Below are 19,304 nucleotides of genomic sequence, written 5' to 3' on the forward strand. Positions count from 1 at the left end.
CAAAAAAAAAAAGCATATGTTACATAATATGATAATTTCTTTGGACCTTCTTCAAAAACATACTTCTTGAGGTACATTAATACATTATGCTCTACAGGTACTGTAATAAGCTTCATAAAGAAGTTTAGTGCTTTTCTACAAACAGTTTTGCAGTCACTGACTCTTCACAAGTACTTCAATTTTAAATTAGGGGGTTTTTCTAAGTAACTGTACTCTTTCAAGGATGAAATATGGGTCTCTTGGTTAATGACACATGCAGCTAGAATAGCTAACAAAGAAGTGAAGTGTAATAATGTTGTTTTGAGACAAGATGCAGAATCTCACCAGTTCCTTTTCATTGTCTGTAGTCAGATTTAAAAAAAAAAAAATTCTTATGTATTTCAACTGAAATGCGTTCAATTTATGTAAGGTAGTTATATTCCATAGCTGTTAATACTTCATGCTAATGGGAGGGTTATAAAGCAAAGAGAAAGTTAGATACATGGAATACGTCCTGCGTATCAGCTTATGTTGTAAAATCTATGTTAAGATCACATCTAGACTTCCAACATCCTGAGTATAGGGATGAAGTTTGGCTTTTGTTTGTAAATTGTCCAACATTTCTTATAAATTTCCCTCTTCATCTCTTTTCCAAGATAGTCACAAGTATTTACTAAAAAGATGAAGGGTTTGTTGTATCAGAAGATATTTCTGTAAGAAATCACTGTGTACTGACCAAATGCTAATTTACACTTCTAATACAAGTCAATCTTAAATTTCTGTATAGTTAAAGTAGATTTTACTGTTACTAGAATTGCTAGTAGTAAGAAAAAGGAAGTATCTGTTTTAAAAATGTAACATTTAATTGATGTTCTTACAGCAAGATGATGAATGCTTTAGTGTCATAAATTTGTAACTGAATCTATCACTTGACGGTGCATCCAAATTTGTTTTAACATAATTAAGATTTCCTTTGTAGTCATATACATGTGAGATGCCAGTATTTAAAGGTCTTTCAGTTAAGTTGGTTTACAGTGTTTCAGTTTCTAGCTATGACAAACTATCCAGTCAGGGAGCAGCAAGATTTTTGGTTCTGTTTTTCAGGCAGTTAATCTGTAAGTGTTAAACTTGAGCATCAGCACAGAAGAAATTAACCTCATTAAAGCACTGCTGTAGAGCATATGTAGACAAACTTTTAGTCCCTGTCACTCAAATTAGTTGATTGCTGATTAACTGTTTAGCTCTTGCTTGATGCAAATATTAGTTTACTCTTTCCTTTTTCTTGGTTAGTATTTATCAAACTGTTATATAATTCTGAGTAAATTCACTGGTGACTGTATTCAGTATGTGTTTTCATTTCAGGTGTCTATTTACTAGCATGTGATAAGTCAAAATCCTAATGAGAATGAGGTAGTCAGGTTTTTTTTTTTTCATTTGTTTGTTTTGAATACAAATTATTTTTTTTTATATAAAGGTTGTGTGAGAATATAGTGTGCCTCTGTAGGCATGTTAACAGATGTGAAAGTTACAAGGATCCTCAGCTGTGTAAGTTGTCTCGTGATAGCTCTCAGTTGAGAACATCATTTCTAATGCAAAGGCATATATTTGCATACATTTTATCTAGGTTAGACAAAAGCATGCTAAAGCTAGTCCTAGGTGGATGTATGTTTGTTGCAGTGCAGGCAAGGTTGTTTAGAGGGGTTCTTTTATTCTGGGTTTTTTTAACTAGAGGCAAGTTTATTTGTACACTTAAAGTGGCTACACTCAACATGGAGCTGTCCATACAGTAAAAATATGACAATAATAATTGATAGCTCTGTGTGCATTTGGCATTTCAGATGGAAATAAAAACCTTTGTAGCTTGCTAAAACATAACAAAAATACTCTCTGAAACACTGAAGCAACTCCTAGTTTTACATGTCATTTGAGCTGCTTTCTTAAAGCTGACCAAATGTATTCTTCTGGATGCATCTTGTGTTTGAATAGACTATGCAAAGCTTTAAATGTATTACCTCTTATAGATATTGTTGTATTCCCTGAAGAATACATAAAAAGTCATCTGAATTCAAAGCAGGGTTTTATTATTCCCTGAACTAATGTGAGCATCATTGAACTGGTCTTTTGAAGCCAAGTAGCTTTTCGTAGTAGGATGGATAAAGCTTCCGAACTCACAAGAGACTTGATTTCAGTTGGAAGGGCATATTTGTGAAAGAGTTTCCTGTGAATTAAGTTGCACAGATTCAAAATCTGCCTTTAGAGGGAAATAGCTCAAAAGAGAAGCTTATGAAATGATGCCCTTGGCCTTTTGTTCATATATGCTCAGAAGACTTGAGGAACAAGAAACTTTTTAAGATATTTCTGACACAGTTTAACTTGATGCTTCTTTGCCTGTAACTGAAGATCAGCAGATGACTGCAGATGTGTGAAATATTTGTAACCTTTCTAAGCCTCATGAAATGAAATAAGGATTAATTTCTTGCCTTTTCTTTTCAAAACCAAGATTGAAAGCTATCCTATAGCAAAATGAAAGGAAAACAAATGAAAGGAAAGCACTAAGTTTGGGGGTTTTGAGGTGGTTTGGTTTTTTTTTTTTTATTATTATTATTATTATTACAAAAAGCTTCAGAACACTTTGAGGACCAGAACAAACAGACCAAAGGAAAGAAATTGTGTAGTATAAGTGCAAAATGCAACAGACAGTGCGCTATTTTGTAAAGCAAGATAAATATTTCTTTTTAATCGTTGAAAAAATAGCTTGGGAAGCCTGAAGCAAACTTTCTTTCAGTTTCCTACAAGATAATTGCCTTGCAACATATCATTGCCCATTAAATCTCACCAATTTCATCCAGTTATGTTTTGAAAAAAGCTTCTTTGCTGCTTTTCCTTGTTTAAACAAGAATTTTTCTTTATTCCACTTAATTGTGACAAGAAACCAGCCATGGAACTTAGCAAGACTGTGGAGATACTTGCTGAAGCATATTACTCACATAACTTTGAAGAACTGTAATTTTGCAAGGTTTTTTCCTAATTCTGCCACACCTTGTTAGTTGTTTCCAAAGTGCACTGTGATTCTCCCACCTGATTAGTTTTATTAACTGAACTAAATCATTAAATCAAAAAGAAAAAAAAATCAATATGTTTAAGAACTGATTTAATTTCGTCCTTTAAAGACGAGTTATACTGTTGCTGTAATGAATGAGGAGAGAGCACTTACACCTTAAACAACCCAGGTCACGTTAATTAAGACGATTCCTTGTGTCATAATGTGAACAGTTTAGCAAGATGGTGCAGACAATGACAATGCAAATTGAGGGATTTGGGGAGACAAGCTTATTTTTAATTTAAAAGCTATGATTTTCCATGTACATCACAATGATGGAGGGGATGATTTGAAGAAAAAGAAAATAAATTGAAGCAGCGATTCAAAGAAATTGAAGATCAAGCATAAATTAATTTTGCTAAGGAAGGATATTGCTGTTTGCTGGAGGGAGGAGGTAAAATTGAAAGATGAAGAATCACTGGTATCACTGTTTATGAATGACCAGCATGTAGGCCTTCTAGTGACGGTGTTAAATTGCTATTAGATGAAACAAAGGGCGGAATGTAAATGAGTATACTGCCAGCACTTCCTACTATAAACAGCTGAAAATACAATCTCTGTAATTTTTACACATCTTCATTGTTTGGGCTTTTTGTCATTTGTCTTCCTTGCCAGATACATGTCATACAACAATCTGTGGGGGGAAATGTTGAATTTGCTCATGGTAAGATTCTTAGATCGGTTTATTCAAACTTTTTCTCCTGCACATTAAACAAGACCTTGTATTTTCTCTTTCCAAATAAATCTGTATAAATTTGACAATGTCATAAATGCACTTCTCTGAAAAGTGTCTGCACTGAACATGCTTTGTTCTGTCAGATACTAGTCGTAGAAGAAAAGGAGTTAATTTTGAATAGTAAAGAGTCGAAGAACAAAAGTAAATTAAAAATGTTATGGCAAGGGTGTATAGAAGCATAATGAGGTGGTAAAAGTGGTCCAAAGAAACGCTAAATGCCACTGCTTTTCAGAAACTAGGCTTTAACATTGATCACCAAATCTCAGCTTTCAAGGTATATTTGTGAAGTTTACTAACAAAGACCATACTTTTTCCTGCTTAGAAGGTGCTAGGATGATTTCAAGGTTAATGTAGTTCTACATGGTGAAATTTATTTTCTTTTTTTTTTTTTTTAATTGAAGGCTATATTATAACCTAGTCCAAAAAGAACATTCAATGAAAAGGTAAAATGTGAAATGAATTGCTCGCATTTTAAGAAAAGTCAAAATTAAGGTTGAACTTTCAAGGCTAAGTTTCCTTCTTTCTATATGATTAGTATCATTCTAAGTTGTTTGTGTTGTTTTTCTGAAGAATACACAATTCTTTTATTAATCAGGGAGAGTCATTTTAGGAAAATAAAATGAGGAAGCCTGCCTTTTGATGTAATTATAATAAGCAAGGCTGCAAACTGTGGAAGTATGAAGAATGGATATTTTTGTGACTGAAGGTTCTTGACAATGAGATTGATTTGTAAACGTTACTGGAGCATTTTGAAGCATTACCTCTGACAGACCTATGCTTTGTCAGGAGTGGCAATCCCAACAGCAGAGTTATTAGAAAAGATCATGTCTTTACCCTGTGTTTCTGAGCAAAATTTAGGATGTTAGCTTAACCACAATGAAGTTGCTTTTGCAGTCAGATGTCTTGAATTTACACAGAAGGAGTATGTACATCTTATTTTTGGCTAACACCTTTGCTGCAGCAACAATAACCATTATCAGAAGGACAGTAAAAAATACTTTGGGACAGATATGAGACCTTAGACCCCTGTAGCTGCTTGCCAAGTAAGTGTGGGTCAATGCTGTAGAGCAGCTAAATGTTGGCCAAATGCCTGATGATAAACTGAGCAAATTACATAATCTAGAAGTGTTACTGGAGTATGTAAATTCTTTGGGCTTATTTTTTTTTTTAATCCATCATTTTTAAGCTGATCTATGAAAATACCAAATACATAAATTCAATTGAAATCAGTCCATGTGAGTGCAAAACACATTAAATATTTTTGGAACAACAGGCCATATAATGTTAAGTGCAGCAAAAATAGAAACTGGGCCAGAGCAACTCCTGCTATCTCACTTTCTGTAAGTTTAGACTTACAAAACAGGACTAATAAAGCCAGATTTTGTAAGAATGAACTCTACATTAATCAGTCATTACAATGCTGTAATAACCACTGTCATTGAAAACCTCAGTGCAAAAAAGAAAAATTGTGGGAAGGATTTAAGTTGACTTGCAAAGAATAATGGTTTCGACAGCAACTTGTATATAATGAGAAGCTACACCTCTTACTTTCCATTACCAGGTTTGTACAAAGAAGCAGGGTCTGGCAGAAATGGTATATTTAAAAATAATTATTGTTAATAGGACATGTATAGTGGGACTAACTCTGGGACCAGTAACTATAATACTAGCACTTTTTTTTAACAAGTGCTAGATTTTTGTAACCATTACGGTCTTTTAATGCAAGTTATTTCCATGTGTGGTGTTATTTACCTGACATTTGCTGAATTTAACAGCTGACTTTCATTATGAGTGTAAAGAGCTGAAGATTTTATATTTAAAAAAGTTTTAAAAAAATCTGGAGTTCATCAGAGTACTGATTTGATATCTTATGCATGAGACATAAAAGTATTAGAATTAAAACAACTAGTTTAACATATATGAATATGACTACTGTTTACAATAAGTTTAACTTACCAATAAAATATTATGTATTTAAAAATACTTGTGCATTTTGAAAAGCAAGTGCTGTAATGGTGAAGCTTTAGCAACTTGAATCATTGCAGAAGAGCTCAACCAAAAGAGTCAAAACTGATTGTATCAAAACGCAAATAACTAGAAAACTGTACCGAAGCTTGAGGTGTACCTGGAATAATTAATGAATAGCTGTGTTGATCTCTAGGGATTAATAGGGCACATAACAGAAAAGGAAGATGACTACACCAAAAGAAGCATATCTGAGGACTAAGTACATGCTCTTACTGTATATTCTTACACCTTTAAATCTTTTGTAACATGCTTGTTGTACTTAACATCTATGAACTATTTTTAAAAGATGCAACTTGCTATATTTAAGCTTCAATTACTGATAAGTAAAATTTCTTCTTTTCCGAGCTTGTAAAACGGCTCTTGATGCTACTGATCTGTGTCAGTAGTTCTCAGTTGTGCTTGTGCCACTGACACTTATCTACAATGCATGGCTTGAAGTTCCTGATGAACATGGAAGGTGACTGGATACTCACTGTTGGATAATTTTAGAATTAATCAAGTCTTTGTTTCACCTGAATGCTGTAATTCAAATGTCTCTGATTTAAGAGAATCATCTCAAACTGTTACATGTAATTGCTGCGGTATCTCATTTCCCTTTTGAAGAGGTTCTGATTAAGCACGCGCAGATTTGCAAAAGGGGACTTTTTAGCGACATTTTCTTGTCATGTTTTTGTATTTTTTCAATCTGTGACATTTCAGAAGAAATTAAAGTATAATGATTAGATCAAGCTCAACTAGATAATGGCAGCAAAACTGAGTAGAAAAAGGCCATACTCTTCTTGCAGAGGTTCCTGTCATTGTGAGGTCTTTTGATGACCTGGATGATAGATTCTAATGCAATTTGTATTATAGCAAGCTTGGTCATTAATGTTAGATTATGTTGTCCACTTGGGCCTTATGCTAGGCCTTTTAATTGTGATAACTTTTAATTGTGATAACTTCCTTTAAGAAGCAAAGTATGAGCTGTGTTGTTTATCTTCATGTCCCGGGAGGCAGTTGTCAATTTCTGCGGTTACTTTGACTGGAATAAATGTATTTCCTAGGACTCCACTTGGTACATAGGAAGTAGTTATTCTATCTTTTGTATCTTACTAGCCTGCTCCCTGGGAATTGAACCACTTTCTCAAGTGGAAGAGGAAAGCAAGCGCTTGAAGGCATTTAAAACAGGTCATATATTTCAATAGTTGTGCACTTAAGAGAAAAGGAAAAATCCTCTTAAAGTTACTAGCATCATGAGAACGTTCTTGCATGGACCACTAGGGAGAGGCCAGCTGTTATAGGCTAATATAGTGGTAGAGTTTTAATTCAGTAGGGAGTCAAATGGTGTGGAAGAAATAAGGAACATGAAGATTCGTCTCCATTTGTAACAAGTGAGATCCTCATGGCATGATGCAGCAAAGCTCAGGAATGTCTTAGATTTTTCTCTTCCCACCCTAACCGTTGATTACATCTGTAACCACACTGAGCCCCATCTGAGTGCAAAGATATTTGAGTGATTTCATAATCAAAGTTAACAAAAAGCTAAACTGAAAGAACTTCTGTAAAACTGTATTTTTAGGTATAATTGAATTAAAAAAGAGCTCGTCATACAACAGAATCTTTTAACTAATTATGTTGCTTCCACACAGAAAAGTATCTGTGGGTCATACAGAAGTCATTCATATATGTACAATGAACATGTATGTATGAACAATATATATATTGTTTTCTAACAGAAACCAGATTTAGCAAATACTGTGGGCAACTTTGTAACAATCTGTAAGTACACAGACATACAGATTTAGAAAAGATTGCGTAGCCCCAAGCTCCTGTTATTTTGATATTGCTGTCAATAGTTGTTCTCCTGTTTTCAGCTGTTTCTTCCCACCCGTTCTAAACTATTATATAATACTATTATGCATAAGTCTTGTAGCGTTTTACGTTAGGTGACTCATTAATGTGAAGGTATAATAGGTCAACAGTTAATAAATTCAAAAAATTAAAATCTGTTTAGATCATGGAAGTTAAACCTGATACCTCATTTATTTAGAAAATACGCCTTTTGTGTGCTTTCGAAGAATTACATGTTCATACTTTACTCTGAATTTTAACATGACAAACATTTTCTACATCATATGCATCTTATAGCACCTGCGGAATACACTTAGTGTGAGAAGTATGATTTGTATCTAGTAAACATCAGTACAGGAGTCATAACACTGAACACTTTTTGAAAACCTTACTGTATTTTAGACAGAACAACAACACACCGTCACCCATCTCCAGTATGTTGCCTGGCCTGATCATGGTGTTCCTGACGACTCTATGGACTTCTTGGAGTTTGTGACCTGTATGAGGCCAAAGAGAGTAGAGAATGAGCCAGTCCTTGTTCACTGCAGGTACTTGTGTTTTTAAAATTCTGATTCTGGATTTGCTTCAGGCTTAGAATAAGCATATGCTTCGAAAAGTTTGTCTGCAAGACAGGAGATTCCTTGAATGAGATGAAAATGTTGAACTGTGCAATACCAGTATTCACTACTGAAGACAGAAGCACTGGTGTTGTATCTAAAGGATGAGTTTCTTCTCTCTCCCTTTCTTCTGCAACCTTTTGGTGAAATGGCTTAGTCACGTAATTATCACAGACCTGATAATCTGCAACGTAAGTTGTTCTCCAATTTTATCCTCTACCACTGTTGTAACCTCATTTTGAATGGTACTGAAAACGGGTTTTTTTCTGCTGTTCAAGTGCGTGTCAAAAAGCAGCAAATTAGCTCTTACCTTTTTTTAGTCAAAAATGCAAAACCAGTACATTTAGATTTGTAAGCAGTCGTAATTGTTTTAAATCTGTTTACTTTGAGGTTTTATTTTTATTTATATAATTTTTTTTTCTTTTTAATAATTGGCAGGAAATATTACTGAAAGTGCTTTAAAGATAAGCTTCACGCTCGGTTCTAATTTTATTAAGGTCTTCCTGTAATTTCTAAAGCTATTTAACATCCTAGTATTAAGGCTGTGATATGAATCTGGTGCACTGCAAAAACCTAATTTTATAGACTGTTTTTCTGTTACATTTCACAGCGCTGGAATCGGTCGCACTGGTGTATTGGTCACTATGGAAACAGCCATGTGCTTAATTGAAAGAAACCAACCTGTTTATCCACTGGATATTGTACGAAAAATGCGAGACCAGCGAGCTATGATGGTGCAGACATCAGTAAGTGATTGAGAAGAAGCCTCATTTTCTGTATATATATATATATATACACACTGCACTTGTCCAGTTTTAAAACAGATCCAAAAATTTTGTAAATTACCTAGTTGTATGAGTCTTCAGTTACCATTATATTTTATGCTCCTATATTTAGCATAGCGTGGTGGCAAAGGCTGCTTTTCTTGTGAGGTATGTATTTAACTTTTTTGTAAATATTTCTTACCTTGCCAGTAAAAGATAATACAAAAGATACATTGCAAGTAGTTAGAATGCACAAAGTCAGACTTGCACAAATCATCTGTTCATGGCCCTTTGTCTAAATTCTCTGTAAGAAGCTAGAATATTTTTTTGCTTTTCATTCTAGTACAGAGCCTTATATGAATTTATTAAACTGAAGGTAAAATTAAAGGGTTTGTGCTATGATTTGAAGAGAGGAAGTGGCTTTTTTAAGAGGCCACTTTAGGAGTAGAAATTCAATGGGAACAATATATGTATTTTTTTAAATTGTGCCACTGATCCAGTTTGGTAAAACAAAGCAGAAGAATGAAATTCAGGAAAAGTTGGATAGTATCAGTAGCAGAAATATGAAAGTAGAAGGTGATTTTTAGATGAAAGTGGCTCGAAGACAATTTGAGGTCATGAGGGAAATTTTGTGACAGCTTTGGAAATTAATATATTTACATTAGAGACCAAGGATGAAAGATGGGAGGCTCAACTTCCTTGAGTAGAGATAGGATAACAGAATATTAATTGTGGGTTATCTCAGAGAGCTAAATGCCCTATTACAGATGGAAGTAAAGGGGTTTAGACCCATAAAGTCAACAGTTAGCTTGGGCATTTCTGTGTCCCGTCTTCAGAAGAAAATGCCTTGGTTTCCACTTCATCAAGGGAAGGAAGAAGGTAACTTGAGAAGACAAATTCTATTCATTAACAGGTTAACAACTGCAGGAGTCAGCATTATGATTGATTATATGGGGGTGAAAAGTCTTGAGTTATCAAGGGACGTGGAGGTGTGAGGAATTATTGTTGCTTGTGTAACATTAGAGTTGTTCATGCACACTGCTGAGGCTCTTGTTCAGTGCAGTGTGAGTGCTCTCTCTGGAAGTACACTGGGACTGTAGGGTTGAGGAGGGAGTTGTCTGAATAGTCCCCTGCCTGTTCCTTGTGGAAATGGAAGCTGAGCTTATGACAAAAGATGTCATGAGATGAAAAACACTAGTTTAAGGAAGCTGAATGTTGACTTCTGGAGACCGACCAAGTTCAGACTTAAACTTTTTAGAGGTGGTCATCTTTCTGAGAATCAGGCATGAGAACCTGAAGCAAACTTCAGCATTCCAGAAAGCTGAGCCACTCCTTTTACAACAGAAATCAGCAGGAATTGTCCTTGCACTCTACAGTTTGATATAACTGAAGAATATGGGGAATAGCAATAAAATACACTGACAATCAGACGCTGAGTGTGGAAGACTGAGTATCTAAAATAGGATTCTTTACCTTGCTTGCTGTGTTCCGCAGTTCACTATCAGCACAATCAGGAGAGGGATGACCTGTAGCAGCAATACTGTGAAACTAAATTCACTTGTTATTTCTGAAGTATGCAGATACTGTTGTGAAAAGCCAATGAGCAGAATTAGCATACTGTACTGTAAATGAGACACGCAAGCAAGCACTCAACTGTAAGAATACAGAATACCAAAGAGCTGCATATTAACATTTTGATCTATCCTGGGTGCTCTAGCGCATTCCCATGCCTGAATTACAGCTAGCCCCACTGCTCATATTTGATATTCAGCTTAAAGCTTCAGGGAGAAGCCGTTAGGGATTGTTCAGTTGTAATAGCCTTGCCTGAAGCATGTTCAGCTTCCCTGTGAGGATTTTGTATATGCTCCAGTTCTGAGATGGTACACATAGCCAGTTGCATGTTGTGAGTTGATGGCAGACAGAGCATACTCAGTAGTAATAATTTACTGTCTGCTGTTAATCATGTGAAAGCTGTAGTTTCACAGGGACTTGTAGTTTGGTCATCAAGAAGAGCAAAACAAAAGCTTTGACCAAAATAATAAAGCTACAGCAAAATTTGTGTGCCTATATGGACTTCCATTTAAATTAAAAAAAATAAATAAATAAAAACTAACCATTACATTCCATTAAAGAGAAATTAGAGATACTAAACGATACGGAAAGCAGTGTTTTAGGACATACATAATAGAACTAGTTATCAGCTGAGTGAGCAGTAAGAATACAAGCAACAGATAACAAAGAAAACAAGTAGTCAGAGACTGAGTCAGAGGAAGCAACACTGAAGTGCTCATTCTTATTTGTTCAGTAACTTGATCACACAAGTTAACAGAACTATTGAACAGAGAGCTAAATATCACACTTAGCTTGTTCAGGCAGTAGAAATATGCAAATGACAATAACAATGAAGAGAAAAGTCAAGGTAATTAAGAAATAAAGACAAAAGAACAGAGTGATATTGAAGGTGGGAGTAATTGACTGAAGGGTTGAAAGAGAAGGCAGGAAAATTGAGATGCAGAAAATTAATTTCCATCCCCCACTTTTCCTTAAGTTTTTCTGTACTTAAGAGAAAATGTGTTGCAGGTTATAGACAAGAATAACATTCCTAACTACTGTCATTTAAATGCAACCTAAGGTCCTTCACAGTCCAAGCATTATCTTTTAGCCTTGACCATTGGGAGATATTGGGGGAATGTTTCCAGATGCTGCTGGAGAGTTGAGAGCTGACATACAAGGGCAGCTGAGAGAACATTTCAAAGATGTAAAAAGGGATTTAGAAAATGTGAACCCATGCTTCTCGGTATATATGACATGGAGCTTTCGAGAAACATGTTCATTTTGGGGTTTTGACAATAGTGAAAAGTACTTTCAGGGAAGAGGAGAGGTATGCTTTAATCTGTGTAAGTTCTTTTAAATTTTCATCATCTTGTGTTCTCGGGATTGTGTTAGTCATAATAATTTATTCAGGCTATGTGGATTTTTAGTTCTGCACTAGACCTGTTGCTAATGTCTTCTTGAATCACTTTTCAGAGAGAGGCTCACAGGCTAACTGCTTTTAACAAACAGGTACATCACGAGATCACGGAAGAAATAGTCTTTGTAATAGTATAATTTAGAAAAGAAGCACTAATCTAATTAATTTATGAAGGCTTTGTAAGAATTAAATGCGCCCAAAATATTGGGTGACAGAAGAATTAATGTGGCTGCTGCTGTTCAAAAACACTCATTCCAATTAATATTTCCAGTTGATCCCATTCTGTCACAAAAGGGGATGTGTGGTCTGATCACAAATTGAAAATAAAGTGACTCCATCCTCTGCAATCATGTAGGTAGTTTAAAAAAAAAAGATTTTAGCAAGGCAGTTGAACCGATATATCCTATATGGTAACTTTAAATGTGTTTTTGCTCATGTAACTTGTGTGCCTAGTAATATGTAACTGTAGAATTGGCAGGGTTAGAATACTTGTAATAATCAGATAATTATCAAAAAAAAAAAAATTAGCTGTATAAAGAACATCAATAACTAGTTAAACTTAGTCAGAAGAATCATATAAATTTGCATAGCTTTTAGATATAAATCCTATTCCCTGAAATTTAAGCATGTATACTTTTCAATTTGGGGATTGTGTTTTCCTTAGTGTGAGATTTTTAATGCTTGTCCTTCAAAGAAGAATAAATGTTACCTTTGTTTACTGTGAATACAGCCAGGAGACTTGGATTTTCTCCTTCTATCTTTGTATCTCCTCCCTTGTCATTGTCTAAAAGAGAAGTGGGGGGACTGCTAGTCTTATTCAATACTACTGTATAATCAGGAGTTTAACTAATCATCCATAACTGGTTTTGTTTTTTCTTTCTTATACAGAGTCAATACAAATTTGTTTGTGAAGCTATTCTTCGTGTTTACAAAGAAGGATTGGTTCGACCACTGGATTCCAGTTAGCACAGCAGTGAAGGATGAATTCTTTTTTCCCCTAAAAAAACTGCTATTTAAGTGAAGCAAGGGCTTGTTTCTGAAAGCAACTGGAATGGACTAGAAGCCCATGAAAAGAGATGAGCACATTTGAACTGTGGCACTTTAAATTTCTCAAGCAGATTGCTAGATCATGTACAGTATAACAAAGTCATGTAGATAAATATATGAGAGCAACTGTGTGTAATATGCTTTATTCACATAGACAACCATAAAAAATCATGGAAACCTTAATACATATCTTTTACTGCCTTAAAACACCCTTCACTTTGGAAGTTACAAAGGTCCTTGTGTTTCCTTTGAAATGGCAAAAAGAAAACTCATAGTATTGAAATGACTCGGTTTAAGAAGGTATTTAATATCTTTGTATTGTATGAAAGCTAATCGGAAGTGAATATTTGTAACTTCCGTATTGAGACTAAATATTCATGGAAATGTAACCTTGAATTGTGAAAGGCTGACAAAGAGCTTTAAAGGCTAACGCATAACTACTGTACACTAGCAGCTGGAGAAATTAAGTATTCAGTTACCATAAATCTATTGGTAACTATACCAGCTGTTAGAATATGCTTCTTAGAGTTCACATCTACTGTATGTGATGTGCAAAATAATGCTGCATTTAAGCATTTGTGCAGATTAGTCTACGTCTTCTTTTGATCACTTTTAATTGCAGCTTGCCCTTTTAACAGTGACCTATTTACAGTTTTAGTTATTGTAATCCTTTTCTTCTGTTTCTGCTGTCCATCTCATACTTGTTTTTCACTGGTGTTTCTATATGTGGACTGAAAACTTTTTAACTTAAAATGAGGTTTAATTCTCTGTCACCTTAGTTTCCATGTGTATGTATGAGTTCTCAGATGTAAATGTGGATTAATGTTGCACACAAGTACTAGACTTTTGACTTACTGTATATGCAAAGTAGTCTAATCCAATACTGGAAGAAAAATTACTACTGAACCCATCAATTATGTTGCTGCTAACTCAAGGTGTGAAGCTTACAAGGGCACAGGTGTTGCTAGTGTTCAGATGGTGATAAAATGTTGACTTGCTGCCCTTCAGCAAAAACTGCTCTTATCCAGTGAAACACAACTCCTTTTTGCAAGAGTTCTGCAGATTTACTGTGTTTCTTGTTTTATGGAAGTGCAGCTAAATTCACATGAAGACTCACATGAAAAGAGAGAATGAATTTGTACATTGATGATTAATTCACCCTAAGGTACACTGGTCTCCATTTCATTTCAAATGGGAGAATTGGACTTTCTGAACAATATAACCACATATGTATGATGTTAATTTATTTTGTGTGTGCTTTTTGATTACCCTGAGATAGTTCTTAATTTTTGAATGGTGTTTAAAGAAAATATTATAAGGGACTGTTTAAAACTCTGTTATTTAAAAGATTAGTCCTAAATAAGGAAAAAATTTTATGGGGCATATTAGCCAGATGTTTATATGTGTATAAAAAAGAAAATCAGGTAATTTTCTTTTTAGATATATATATACACACCCAGACATATTCAGATATGTTTTAGAATTATGGTTTGTATTATGGATATTATCATTTATAACTGGAGTTTCATTATAGAAACTGCCACGGCTGTAGAATATGCATCTCCTGTTATCAGAAGGTTATATTTTTTTCTCCAGGACATAGCTGAAAAGTGAATGTAGAATGTGCTAATTTACTGACCCTTGTCTTCAGTAGTCTTGGTCCTTTCTTCAGATTACATTATTAGTTTTAGGTAAGGAAAATACTTGGTTACTATTTATTGATCAAAAGAGTTTTAATTGGAACACACAAGGTAATTGGCAACACGAAAAGCTTCTTGTCTTTGTTAGGTTGAAGGGTGAATAGGTTTGTGCTCATTCTTACATACTTCCAGATTTCACTTTCACTTAAGTTTTTGTAACGTTTTGGATCTTTGTCCTCTTGCTTGATTGGGCAAAGACTGGAAGGCAAGAGACTCTAACTCTGGTTCACCCTTAACGTGCTGAACTGCATCAGGTCACTCAATCTGTCTATGACTTCAAATGTAAAAGGATACTGGACATGCACATGTTGCTTGAAGCTTTTTTGAAAAATGCATGTAGAAAAGTGTTGTACAAGTGCAGGCTGCCTGCTGCTGTTAGAGAGAATGTTGAGTGGTGAGAAAACCTAGTGGCTCTTTCTCACGTGATGAGTAGTGAGCTACTGTGCGTGCTGGGTGGTTAACAAAAGCCTCCCTTTTGTTTTGCATGTGTCTTTCTGTTAAAATATACCCTTTCTTTTTTTTTTTTTTTTAAGTTTTGTTGTGCCCAGGTCTCAAAGTCATCCATTGCAGTTGGAATGACTTGCAATTAATAGTTCGTCAAGAAGTGAAAAAGGCAAGAAGGAAAAAAGCAAGGAAATAAATTGTAAGAAAATATTTAGAGCATCTTTCTGTGACAGTTGTTTCTTTCATGAAATTACTTGATTAAACTTACAGTTTGTGTTCAAGGTTATTGATATATTCCTATTGCTTTTTATGTTTCTTCATGGTGAATACGTTTTTACCAAAACACTGTAAATTTATCCCTTGCATAACTCCAGCCTCAAGATACATGGTATAGGCTTGGCTTACATTAATATGTGTGTGTTTAAAGGATGATGGTCATGTTGTGACAACAAATGCTGCTCTTGTTCTGGTAAACTTAGATGGTTTCGATAATACCATTCATGAACTCTTACTTGGATTTTAATAACTTGTTTGAAATTGTTGTCCACTGAGAGACTACTTAAAGCTATAAAAATAGTCATCTCTGGAATATTTGACTTATTTTTTTTGTAAAATCATAGAGCAAATATTAACTACACAAATATCTTGTACATTGTGTCCATCTTTATTTCAGTATTGCTGGGTTTTGCACATGTACCTGTAGGGTTCATAGGGGAGGTTGAAGAGGGTTTTGTCTTCTCTCTGTAGTGTGTGATGACTTTGCACTGATTGATGTATGCCTCAGATCTGATCTTGCAAAGAAAGAATATCTTAATGCTGGCTTTTGTTTCCACAAGAATTAGGAAATTAAAAAGACGGAGTCAATTGATTTCCTTTTTTTTTTGGTAAGAGTTAAAACTCCTAACACAAAATTTTTAACTCTCAAGCAATTGACAAATAGCAGAAAGCGCCGTGAAGTCTAGATTCTGTATAACCTTCATAAAGTTTAACCTCAATTTTGCCTGTGCTTGTGTGATCATGACATGACAGTAAGTATTCAAAATTCCTAACATGGCAGTGGATGAAGAGGGAGTAAGAAACCTTTGAGGTTTTCATCACTGTGAGATACACGAACATGTATTCTTCTGACTTAAACAAATTTTAGCTAAGTGGCTTTATATTTGATACAGAAATAACTAAAATGCACTTCTGAGATGGAGGAGGGAGGGACAGATCTTACCATGTATTGAAAATAAGAAAAATGGTACAGTAAACCATGTATGCCTTTTGTGTAACAGGATGTATGAAATATGAATCATCAATAACCAAACCTTGGATAGTGCTGGTATTTTGGAAAACAAAAACAAAAACGCAACTATTTTGTAATCCAGGGTTTTGCTTTTAATAATCCTGTCCTTTAGGTGTTGGTACTGAACTAAATGCAATCAAAATGTAACTAAGAATTCAGCAATAGCTTTTCATATACACTCACTTTTTAAACAGTTGCTTCTCTTTTTTTCCATCCTTTTTTCTACTATGCAATACTTGATTAAAAATATATATATATTTCAAAAGATCTGTAGTTCTGAATTAGCTAATGAACTATGCATTTGCTTTATTACAGCCATAGTATGATACTGTTTTACAACAGAAGTTCTTCCCTGTACATAGTGTTCTTATGTGTCAAACTAAATGCATAAGTGGTTCACTGATTGAAAATGTTGAAAATAGACATGCATGGTTCATATTCAGTCAATTAAAACTTAAACATATTTGTTTCACTGATAATGGTTTTATTGTTTTATCCTGAAATGTAGCATTTAAATTCACGTTTATTTTACTCATTCACATAAAGCCTTTCCAGAAAGAACGTGCACTGGGAAACGTTTGTATTTCAGTTGGTAACTTACAATTAGTCTACCTGGTTAAAAGCATTTATCAATTGAAACTATGTAGAAGGTAAAGTTGTGTCATAAAATACTTTGTTCGAAGGCAGTTGTGGAAAGCCAAATGAATGATTAATTCTTCATATAAAACATAATGTTTTGATTAAATGGATTCTCTTGCATTTAAGTTCTGACACTGATAGTGTTAAGCCATCTCAGATGACTGTCTGTTTTAACAATAGTATTATATTAACAGCTTAAATATAGCAATCTAATGCGATATGATTTAGTTTTAGTGTACTTTAACATATTTGATGTTCTATTTTTTCAGTACTTGCACAGGCTTCAAATAGTAGTATCCATAATCACTGAAACTTGTCATCTTCGAGGAAAAAAAAAATGTTTCTGCAAATGCAAAGAAAGGAGTAGTACATGATATATTTAACCATTTTTCAGCTCAGATAAACCCTGTGACAGCAGTGGTCTGATTTGACCACTGGTATAAAGAGTAATTGTTGAGGACCAAGAATATTATGATTGTGTGTACTGATGACACTGTTTTGACATAGTTTTGCATTAGTTAAGAGACTAGTAACTTGTCTTCTTTTTTTTTAAAGACAAATTAATCTTAAGAGGTGTCTTTGGAAATGGGGAGCAGAATGTGCCTTTATTGACTCCTAATTTTGTTGCAAGCTACTTGGAAAAAGAGACTTTGATAAGAGTCTTAGATTGTGTGTTATTTTGAGCTTAGCTGCAGGTTTTGAATCTTTAATGAAACTCTTATTTAAAATATTAAAACATCGATTTTAATACAACATTAATGAAACACTTCAGTTTACTGTTAGTTGCTCAGCTTCTGTGTTCTTGGCTTTCACGATATCATTCCTTGAGTTGTCATTGTTTTACCTTATAAAAACACTGAGGTTTCCCACAGCTGTAAAGCTGGCTTTGTCATAGATGGGCCAAGTGATGTTGCTGTTGCTTAGGATGTGATGTTACTTACACCTGCTGAAGGTGCAGTGTGGTGGTCAGACCAGCCTGAACTGAGCTACTCCCTGAGGAATTTCAACAGTGCTGCTAACTGTAGTAAAAACCATAAAGGCGTTTTGAAAAAGCATTCAGGAACTGTTTTGTCCAGGGCGGATAAGACCTGGTTTATATTTAAAGGGGGGGGGGGGGGGGGGGGGGAAGTGAGAATCAAAATGTTAACAGGTAAGATAGGGGTAGCAAATGCAAGGTTTTTTTTCCCTTTGCAGAACACTTTCCTATGTTTTAAGTGCATCATTCGTCTTGGAGCAATTTCTTTACTAAAGAGCCCTACTGTTGGTAGGATTTAATTTTTGTAAGACTGACCTAGAAAATAATTTTCAGTTGAACTTTTTCCTCATTTAATGCTTTGTGCTTCTAAGTAACATTAAACAAAACTGAAATATTTATCTTCTAAGAATTATTTTGGCTGTTTTCATTTTTGTCTTTTTCTGAGACATAAGTGGAACCCACATGTGGCTGGGTAACTAGTGAGGTTGCCACGCATGCTACCAGGAAACAGATGATTTGCTAGATCTATTAAACCCATTACCTAAAACCAGTTACCAACTAAAACCAGTCTAGCAGCATATTTCTTTTTGCAGAATAACCTTTTTTTAAATAGAATGTCTTTGGGGATTTCTCTCCCAATCATCAGAAAGTCTTCTTGTGCTAAGCTAGAATTGATGCTTTAAAAAAACATTAAAATCTGAATCTTCAAATAAGGAAGGCCTATTATCCACAATCTATACAAAATATTCTTACACCTTTTACAAGGGAAAAAAAAATAGTTTCTCTGTAAGAAAAAAAAAAAAAATAAAAAACCCAAGCTGCTAGAAGTGAGTATCTTCTTTGCTGTGGCTGCATTTTATGTAGTCATAAACCAAACTAGTTCTCAAGTAGTAAGCAGCATGGCCACTAAAGCAAAGAAAAGTCGCCACTGAATTAACAGACTGATTAATTTCTCAACTTCCTTGCAAAGTTTGTTTGCAGTCCTGGTTCAGAAGTCATTGCTACAAAATGGAAGGAGAAAGGTCTTCCTTCCGTAGGGAAGAGACTGAAAGCCTTCTCAGTAAATCAGCAGTCTATATAGACCTTAGTGGGTTTGTGCCTGTATTATCTAACCTGAGTGGTCTCATTTAAAGTATGATCAAGTGTAACTGTATGAGTTTGCAAGAACAGTGAAGCCTTATGTTC

The 19,304-nt window shown here is 34.6% G+C and overlaps 1 protein-coding gene across 5 annotated transcripts in view; it reads left to right on the top strand.

The window, feature by feature from the left end:
* Positions 1-18,254, top strand: part of PTPN3 (protein tyrosine phosphatase non-receptor type 3) — a 174,596-nt gene extending 156,342 nt beyond the window's left edge. For all 5 annotated transcript variants that reach the window (XM_032988995.2, XM_032988996.2, XM_032988997.2 and 2 more), the window contains 3 exons: positions 8,076-8,221; positions 8,901-9,036; positions 12,914-18,254. In XM_032988995.2, the coding sequence (XP_032844886.1) occupies positions 8,076-8,221; positions 8,901-9,036; positions 12,914-12,991 (360 nt within the window). In that variant the 3' untranslated portion in view covers positions 12,992-18,254. The remainder of the gene's footprint in view (positions 1-8,075; positions 8,222-8,900; positions 9,037-12,913) is intronic.
* The last annotated feature ends 1,050 nt before the right edge of the window (positions 18,255-19,304 follow it).

This window comes from Tyto alba, unplaced genomic scaffold (genome assembly GCF_018691265.1).
Source record: "Tyto alba isolate M040663 unplaced genomic scaffold, T.alba_DEE_v4.0 Super-Scaffold_27, whole genome shotgun sequence".
NCBI lineage: Eukaryota > Metazoa > Chordata > Aves > Strigiformes > Tytonidae > Tyto > Tyto alba.